Source organism: Coregonus lavaretus (assembly GCF_964263955.1).
Source record: "Coregonus lavaretus genome assembly, chromosome: 13".
In the NCBI taxonomy this organism is placed as follows: domain Eukaryota; kingdom Metazoa; phylum Chordata; class Actinopteri; order Salmoniformes; family Salmonidae; genus Coregonus; species Coregonus lavaretus.
In genome coordinates, this window is record NC_140000.1 from 25,372,293 (window position 1) to 25,381,714 (window position 9,422).

At 43.1% G+C, this 9,422-nt stretch overlaps 1 protein-coding gene across 1 annotated transcript; it reads right to left on the minus strand.

The window, feature by feature from the left end:
* Positions 1-1,722: 1,722 nt before the first annotated feature.
* On the minus strand, positions 1,723-9,069 carry LOC311139198 (uncharacterized protein). Its single transcript, XM_084174093.1, has 5 exons — positions 8,716-9,069; positions 4,026-4,171; positions 3,696-3,834; positions 3,380-3,487; positions 1,723-3,208 (listed from the first exon to the last, which is right to left on the minus strand). The coding sequence occupies exons 2-5, from the start codon at positions 4,169-4,171 to the stop codon at positions 1,991-1,993; spliced, it is 1,611 nt and encodes a 536-aa protein (XP_084030219.1). The 5' UTR covers positions 8,716-9,069; the 3' UTR covers positions 1,723-1,990.
* Positions 9,070-9,422: the final 353 nt, after the last annotated feature.

Consider the following 9,422-nt stretch of genomic DNA (forward strand, 5'->3'; position numbering starts at 1 on the left):
CAAGTTAAAGATACAACTGATTTGCAAGAGGGATGAGATTTCCAAAACAACAAGGGTTCAAAAACATTCACAGATATTTATTTGACTCCAGCTGCCTCTGCAAACTGGCACATAATCAGATGTGTAACATTGTAGCAACACAGTAAAGTGATATAGTCCTTCAACATCATTCCTGAATCCTTACTCAACCTTAGGTTTCCTTCTTAATAGTGCAATAAAACGTTTCTTGTTGATATATATATATATATACATATATATATATATATATATATATATATATACAGTGGGGGAAAAAAGTATTTAGTCAACCACGAATTGTGCAAGTTCTCCCACTTAAAAAGATGAGAGAGGCCTGAGATTTTTTTTCTCCAGAAAATCAATTTTTTATGAATTTATTTGCAAATTATGGTGGAAAATAAGTATTTGGTCACCTACAAACAAGCAAGATTTCTGGCTCTCACAGACCTGTAACTTCTTCTTTAAGAGGCTCCTCTGTCCTCCACTCGTTACCTGTATTAATGGCACCTGTTTGAACTTGTTATCAGTATAAAAGACACCTGTCCACAACCTCAAACAGTCACACTCCAAACTCCACTATGGCCAAGACCAAAGAGCTGTGTAAGGACATCAGGCTGGGAAGAAATCAAAATTGTAAACCTGCACCAGGCTGGGAAGACTGAATCTGCAATAGGTAAGCAGCTTGGTTTGAAGAAATCAACTGTGGGAGCAATTATTAGGAAATGGAAGACATACAAGACCACTGATAATCTACCTCGATCTGGGGCTCCACGCAAGATCTCACCCTGTGGGGTCAAAATGATCACAAGAACGGTGAGCAAAAATCCCAGAACCACACGGGGGGACCTAGTGAATGACCTGCAGAGAGCTGGGACCAAAGTAACAAAGCCTACCATCAGTAACACACTACGCCGCCAGGGACTCAAATCCTGCAGTGCCAGACGTGTCCCCCTGCTTCAGCTAGTACATGTCCAGGCCCGTCTGAAGTTTGCTAGAGTGCATTTGGATGATCCAGAAGAGGATTGGGAGAATGTCATATGGTCAGATGAAACCAAAATATAACTTTTTGGTAAAAACTCAACTCGTCGTGTTTGGAGGACAAAGAATGCTGAGTTGCATCCAAAGAACACCATACCTACTGTGAAGCATGGGGGTGGAAACATCATGCTTTGGGGCTGTTTTTCTGCAAAGGGACCAGGACGACTGATCCGTGTAAAGGAAAGAATGAATGGGGCCATGTATCGTGAGATTTTGAGTGAAAACCTCCTTCCATCAGCAAGGGCATTGAAGATGAAATGTGGCTGGGTCTTTCAGCATGACAATGATCCCAAACACACCACCCGGGCAACGAAGGAGTGGCTTCGTAAGAAGCATTTCAAGGTCCTGGAGTGGCCTAGCCAGTCTCCAGATCTCAACCCCATAGAAAATCTTTGGAGGGAGTTGAAAGTCTGTGTTGCCCAGCGACAGCCCCAAAACATCACTGCTCTAGAGGAGATCTGCATGGAGGAATGGGCCAAAATACCAGCAACAGTGTGGGAAAACCTTGGGAAGACTTACAGAAAACGTTTGACCTGTGTCATTGCCAACAAAGGGATTTTTGTTTTCTCATTTTTTCTGTCATAGTTGACGTGTACCTATGATGAAAATTACAGGCCTCTCTCATCTTTTTAAGTGGGAGAACTTGCACAATTGGTGGCTGACTAAATACTTTTTTCCCCCACTGTATTTGCAGTATATACATTTTGTCTACCGTAGTAAATATTGTGTCACTTTATTGTAGGGTGCGTCCAGTATAGTTTCACTGGACATTAGAATTATTCCATTAGTTTAGCCCCCTTCCCAAATATACTCTTCCCCCTCTCCATAAACATGTCAGACTTTTACAATGAAGGATGGAAGGGGAGTGACCCACCCTCTGGAGAAGCAGAGTCAAATCAACTCTCAACTATTTCACAACCTCTCAATAACCTTCTTACGACTTGTTGTTAAACATCACATCCTCAAACTTGACTATCCTTCCTCCTTCAGTCTCCACCTCCTTTTGCTCCCAAGTCTCCACTTCCCCATTCCTTTGCTCATAGCGGCGGATTCGCACCTTGCCCGTTGTGGGGAGTGGGCATGGGAGACCCTTCGATGCCTCTTTGTAGAGAAGCTGTTTCATGACATCTTGACTGGGTTGAGCCATGCCTGATGGAACCAGTGCATTACCCTGGTCTACCTTTGGATGGGGAGACGGTGAGTTTTTGACTTCAGGCTTTGGAGAGGCTGCCCGCTCCCATCTTGATGGGGAAGGTGACCGTTGTACAGGTTGTGGTTGCAGTGTCGTCTTGACCTCAGTCTTGACCTCAATCTTTGGCAAGGCTGCACGCTCCCATCTCGATGGAGAAGGCGCTCGAACAGGAGCTCGCACTAGCGTCTTGACTTCAGGCTTTGGATAGGCTGCCCGCTCCCATCTTGATGGGGAAGGTGACCGTTGTACAGGTTGTGGTTGCAGTGTCGTCTTGACCACAGTCTTGACCTCAGTCTTTGGCAATGCTGCACGCTCCCATCTCGATGGAGAAGGCGCTCGAACAGGAGATCCCACTAGCGTCTTGGCCTCAGGCCTTGGTAAAGCATTGCGCCCAAATCTCGATGGAGACGGTGAACGCTGTACAGGAGCTTGAGGACTTAGTGTTGTCTTGACCTCAGGCTTTGGAAAAGCTGCACGCTCAAATCTCGATGGAGAAAGTGAGTGCTGTACAGGAGCTTGAGGACGTGGCAAGGTGTCTTTTACCTCAGTGTGAGGAAAGGGTGTCAGAAGATGTCCTCTTTGTTTCTCCCCGGTGTTGCCACCTCCACCTGCGCTTCGTATCTCCGGCATGATCTCGGCCATGGTGGCTCGCACTGTGGGGTCGCTCTGCACCATCCTACAGACAGCATTACAGTACTGCTGGCCTTGGAGTCTGAGGGTCTCATGGATCTTAGTCGGACAGACGCTGGGGGTGTGCAGCCTGACTCTGGCATAAAGTTCAGCAATGATTTTACCCATAGCCCACACGTCTGAGCGCTGATCTCGCTGGCCCCTCCTCTGCAGGACCTCAGGGGGAGAGTAGGCCTCGTTGCCCATATCCATGGCAGAATTTAGGCCATTGCGGAAGAATTTGGCCTGTCCCATATCAATGATCACAGCTCGGTGAGTGTCATGCTCTACCTGGAAGAGATAATTTGAGAGGGGTGGAGAAATTTCGTTTTATATCTAGTCTATTTATTTACAGTGATAATGTTCTTTATTCCCAACAACAGATGAACAACTGCTTCTAAAGTCTTGCATCATTAATGAAGAACATCAGAACAACAAAAACAACATTATTTCCTTTCTAACCATGATGTTGTCAGGCTTGAGGTCCTGATGGACGATATCTTTGCTGTGTAGGTGAAGTAGTCCTTCACACATGCCTGTGATGATGGTGGCCTTTATAGATGGAGTCAACTGTGGGGGAACAAAGGCTTTGATTATCAACTGATGAGCTAAATTGCACATAGAAATATTTTTTTAATTTTGGGAAGGCCCCCTGAAAATCCTGTAGGCCTAGATACTTATTTAGCAGATATTTCAGATAGAAAAGTTTTACTATGTGAACTTTCATCAACACTGTCGCATGCATGTTTGGTGGAAGAGGTGGGATCCATAGACCTACCTGTATTTTAGATTTTTGTGATTTGAAGATGGTTGTCTCCAGTTCCTCTCCAAAGATGAACTCCATGGGGATGATCCACTTAGAGTCCTTGAGTGTTGGATTACCCAGAAGCTTCACTATGTTAGGATGAATTGCCTTACTGGAGTCCCAGGTCACAGATAGAATGTGAAATAAAATGGAGAGAAAGAGTTATGAGGGCATTGGAGTCTACAGACAGCACAACTAAGCACTTCTGTAGTGACCTTCATCAGCACCCTCATCAACACCATATCTCTGATATCATCACCATTTAGCAACATACCATGATAGCACATTATCTGTCATACTCACTTGTATACTTGACACTCTCTCTCCAGGTCTGTCCTATTGATGAAGTGTTGTGGCACCTTCTTGATTGCAGCCCAGGTGTCATTGTACTTCTCCCTGTATATCTTCCCAAAGCAGCCAGCAGCAAGAGTTTTGGTGGAATACGCCATCTAGGGGGTTTGGTGAGGAGTGGGCAGTGGGGTCAAGGTCCAATAGAAATGTGAAACATTGTGACCAAAAACGACTAAAGCGTTCACCACCTATTGTAAGGGTAAGTAGCGATAAGTACACCCTACAGAGTCACTTCTCTCAAAGTTACAAAGACAAAGAGAGAATTCCAAAGAAGATGATAATCATGTGGGTGAGAAGGGTGTGTCTGTTGACTACAAACTAAAGCAAACAGTGCTGCAACTGTAGAACAGAGGAATTCTACAGACAGTTTCTCACATAGTAAGGTGGAAATTCTGTTGAAAATCTAAGCTGGTATTCTAATCCATTCAAAGCCAACCAACTCTGAGGCATTCCCAAATCCCTGATAGCACAGTAGCCTATTTATGCCAGCACAGTCAAATAATGTCAAATTCTACACAGGAACAAAAAAGTCACATGCTGTGTTATGTGTCACCCATTTGTCATTCATTGTCATAGTATCAATATATATTAGACATAGAGACACAGCAAGATACAGAGCAAGTGTCACAGCAAGAAAAAGCAAGAGTAGGAATTTGAGTTAATGTGTATAAAATCGAGCACACCGCCATGCAATCTCCATAGACAAACACTGACAGTGGAATGGCCTTAATGAAGAGCTCAGTCACTTTCAATGTGGCACCGTCATAGGATGCCACTTTTCCAACGAGTCAGTTTGTCAAATGTCTGCCCTGCTAGAGCAGCCCCGGTCAACTGTAAGTGCTGATATTGTGAAGTGGAAACGTCTCGGAGCAACAACAGCTCAGCCGCAAAGTGATAGGCCACACAAGCTCACAGAACGGGACCGCCAAGTCCTGAAGTTGGTAGCACGTAAAAAATGTCTGTCCTCGGTTGCAACACTCACTACCGAGTTCCAAACTTCCTCTGGAAGCAACATCAGCACAATAACTGTTTGTCGGGAGCTTCATGAAATGGGTTTCAATGGCCAAGCAGCCACACACAAGCCTAAGATCATCATGCGCAATGCCAAGCGTCGGCTGGAGTGGTGTAAATCTCGCCGCCATTGGACTCTGGAGCAGTGGAAACGAGCTCTCTGGAGTGATGATTCACGCTTCACCATCTGGCAATCCGACGGACGAATCTAGGTATGGTAGATTTACATTTACATTTACATTTTAGTCCCGAATGCATAGTGCCAAATGTAAAGTTTTATGGAGGATAAATAATGCTCTGGGGCTGTTTTTCATGGTTCGGGCTAGGCCCCTTAGTTCCAGTGAAGGGAAATCTTAACACTACAGCATACAATGACATTCTAGATGATTCTGTGCTTCCAACTTTGTGGCAACAGTTTGGGGAAGGCCCTTTCCTGTTTCAGCATGACAATGCCCCCTTGCACAAAGCGAGGTCCATACAGAAATGGTTTGTCGAGATCATTGTGGAAGAACTTGACTGGCATGCACAAAGCCCTGACCTCAACCCCATCGAAAACCTTTGGGATGAATTGGAACGCCGACTGCGAGCCAGGCCTAATCGCCCAACATCAGTGCCGACCTCACTAATGCTCTTGTGGCTGAATGGCAGCAAGTCCCCGCAGCAATGTTTCAATATCTAGTGGAAAGCCTTCCCAGAAGAGTGGAGGGTGTTAATGCCCATACATACTTTTGATCATGTAGTGTACCTTTCAATGACCATTTGTGGCCTGCCATCAGATATAATGTGGCCCCTACTTCTGTTCTTAACACTACAATGATTAAAAAAGATGTGATGTTGGGAATGACAACATATTACAATAATGAATTCAGAGCTTATGCTATTCAAACAAAGAGGGAATTGTTGAACTATGAGCATGCATAATATGAAAATGCCATTTCTTTCCAGCAATGTGCAGCTTTTCTGACATTGGCTTAACAGAACTGGCCACATTTGGCAAATTACATTGACACCTCTAGAATAGAGCAATAACTTTTGCAATCCTCTTTACATTACATACATTTCATTCAGTGGAGGCTGCTGAGGGGAAGACGGCTCATAATAATGGCTTGAACAGAGTGAATGGAATGGCATCAAACCATGTGTTTGATGTACTTGATACCATTCCCCTATTTTGCTCCAGACATTACCACGAGCCCATCCTCCCCAATTAAGGTGCCACCAACCTCCTGTGATTTCATTGGATACTGATACAACACACAAAATCTCCTTTGTTCTATTTTAGAAAAGCAAAGTTTATTAACTTCATGCTTGTTATGCATGTGAAGTTAATCAAATACAGTTAATATAATCTTAAAGGCAGTGTAGCACCTATTTCTCAATGCCAGAAACACATATATAAGAGTAATTTAGAGCACCCCTAAAAAACATTCCCAAATTGCAAACTCTTAAATCAGTTGTTCTAATATTGTAATGTTGTTCTAAAATATGTATTTGAGGTTTTCTCCAAACCAGCTCTAACTTCGGAAACAATCCTACAAAGCCCTGCTGTCAGCGTCACACAATGAATAAAACACTTCTAAAAAGTGGAATACATTTGTGAAAATGAGGCGGGGGAATTGGCCTTCTACTCTTCAATCTGTGGGGTACATTTAATCCCTGAGAATTTCTACAGCTGTCAACAATGGAAGGAGGGTTTAAGCAAGAAGTTGCTTCTCAAAGTGGATGCTGTCCCAACGTGGCTTCTAAAGCATCTAAAACAGCCAGCAGCACCAGCAGAGACATTGAGCATTATCACTGGCATGGAAGTGAACCAGGTAAGTGAAAGAGCTAGCTAGCTATAGAGCTACCGCATTTAGCTCACGTCTTCCATCTAAATAACACTCATAAAACTAACGAAATATATACATGTCTGCCAGCTCTTGGTAGCTAACTGTTGCTGCTGTCATGGATATTGTACAAGCATATGGGAAAGAGTAGTTTTCAAGTTGTTTGTGGGGCTGCGCGTTGTGGTAATTCGGTCGTTATGTGGCTCTGGGGGAGCCCCACCCAATGGGGAGCCAGGCTCAGCCAATCAGAATGAGTCATCGTCGCCCCCCCCCCCCCCCGACGATCCCACAGGTGAAGAAGCCGGATGTGGCGGTCTGCGGTTGTGAGGCCGGTTGGACGTTCTGCCAAATTCTCTGAAACGACGTTGGAGGCAGCTTATGGTAGAGAAATGAACATTAAATTCTCTGGCAACAGCTATGGGGGACATTCCTGCAGTCAGCATGCCAATTGCACACTCCCTTAAAACTTGAGACATCTGTAGCATTGTGTTGTGTGAAAAAACAGCACATTTTAGAGTGGCCTTTTATTGTCCCCAGCACATGGTGCACCTGTGTAATGATCATGCTGTTTAATCAGCTTCTTGATATACCACACCTGTCAGGTGGATGGATTATCTTGGCAAAGGAGAAATGTTCACTAACAGAGATATAAACACATTTGTGCACAACATTTATGAGAAATACACTTTTTGTGCGTGTGTAAAATTTCTGGAATTGTTTATTTCAGCTCATGAAACATGGGACCAACACTTTACATGTTGCTTTATATTTTTGTTCAGTGGTAGCTAAGTTTGTCACTGGTATGGGCAGTAAATATCCTAAACTAGCCAGTTAGACAGTGATATCTGCAAGCTAAAACCCGGGGAGAACGGGAGGAGAGAATTCACTTTCTGTTTCATCTGCTGTTGGCTTGCTAGCATTCACTCAAATGTTTTTCCACATTATTGCTGAAATAAGATTTTGATTATATAAAGATTGTAATTCTGTCAATATGTTGTGAATATTGTAGAAAAATCCTCACAGCCGTTTTCCATACAAAAAGGTGAAGTGCCACTTGTTGCGCACCAGGTTACCATGTACAGCAGGCTCCAGCCAATATGTTCCTCCAATGTGTGAGTCATAAAAATTCCAATCTTGCGTTCGGGGCTTTCCAGCAGTCTTCAGGGTTTTTATATGCTTGGTGTATAAATTGTACAATTGTAAACTAACAAAGAATGTTTCTAGTTAAAACCCATGTAGCTATATTAGTTAAATTAATATACAGCACCATGTACATCAAATCAAATGTATTGTCATATTTTAGCTTGCAGACAGTGATATCTGCAAGCTAAAACCCGGGGAGAACGGGAGGAGAGAATTCACTTTCTGTTTCATCTGCTGTTGGCTTGCTAGCGTTCACTCAAATATTTTTCCACATTATTGCTGAAATAAGATTTTGATTATATAAAGATTGTAATTCTGTCAATATGTTGTGAATATTGTAGAAAAATCCTCACAGCCGTTTTCCATACTAAAAAGTGAAACGCCACTTGGTGCGCACCAGCTTACCATGTACAGTAGGCAACATGTTCCTTCACTGTGTGAGTCATAAAAATTCCAATCTTGCACTCTGAGCTTTCCAGCAGTCTTACTGGTTTTTATATGCGAGTTGCATAAATTGTACAATTGTAAACTAACAAATTTCTCAAGATAGAACCCATTTATATTAGTTAAATTAATATACAGCACCGACTACATAAATGTCTGATAAGGTCCATTATCTGCTACCTGGACTTTAAAATCAAATCCTATTAAATGATCCTTACCTCTGTCAGTTTAGTTCAGGAATGGCTGCTGTCTTGCTGTGTCAGGTGTAAACATAAGAGAACACAGCTGTGTGTGTGTTTTGTTTTTTTACCTCTCCTCTGTCCCACCCCTAAAGTAGTCAGGCCCTACTGACAGAGAATGTGGTCGGTCTGTCATACATAGAGAAGGTGTTCCAAGCGCATGTGCATACTATTGTTGTATAACATTTGTTATAGTACTATTGTTAGGGTAAGTACAAGTTACAAAGACAAAGAGTGTGTCTGTTGACTAGAAAAAACTGCAACTGTAGAACAGAGGAATTCTGTTAAAAATCTAACCTGGTATTCTAATCCATTCAAAACCAACCAACTCTAACTGAGACATTCCCAGATCCCTGATAACACAGTACCCTATTTATGCCAGCACAGTCAAATGTTGTCAAACTCTCCTCAGGCACAAACAAGTCACATGCTGTGTTATGTGTCATCCATTTGTCTTTCACTGGCAGAGTATCAATATAGATTAGACACAGAGAGAGAGCAAGATACAGAGCAATAGTCACAGCAAGAAAAAGCAAGAGTAGGAATTCGAAATGTAAAAGTGAGAGATGATGAATAGGAACAAAGCTGTCTGAGGGACGGACATTAGTATATCAAGAGAGGTAGATACCTTTCAGTGACCATTTGTGGCCTGCCATCAGATATAATGTGGCCCCTACTTCTGTTCC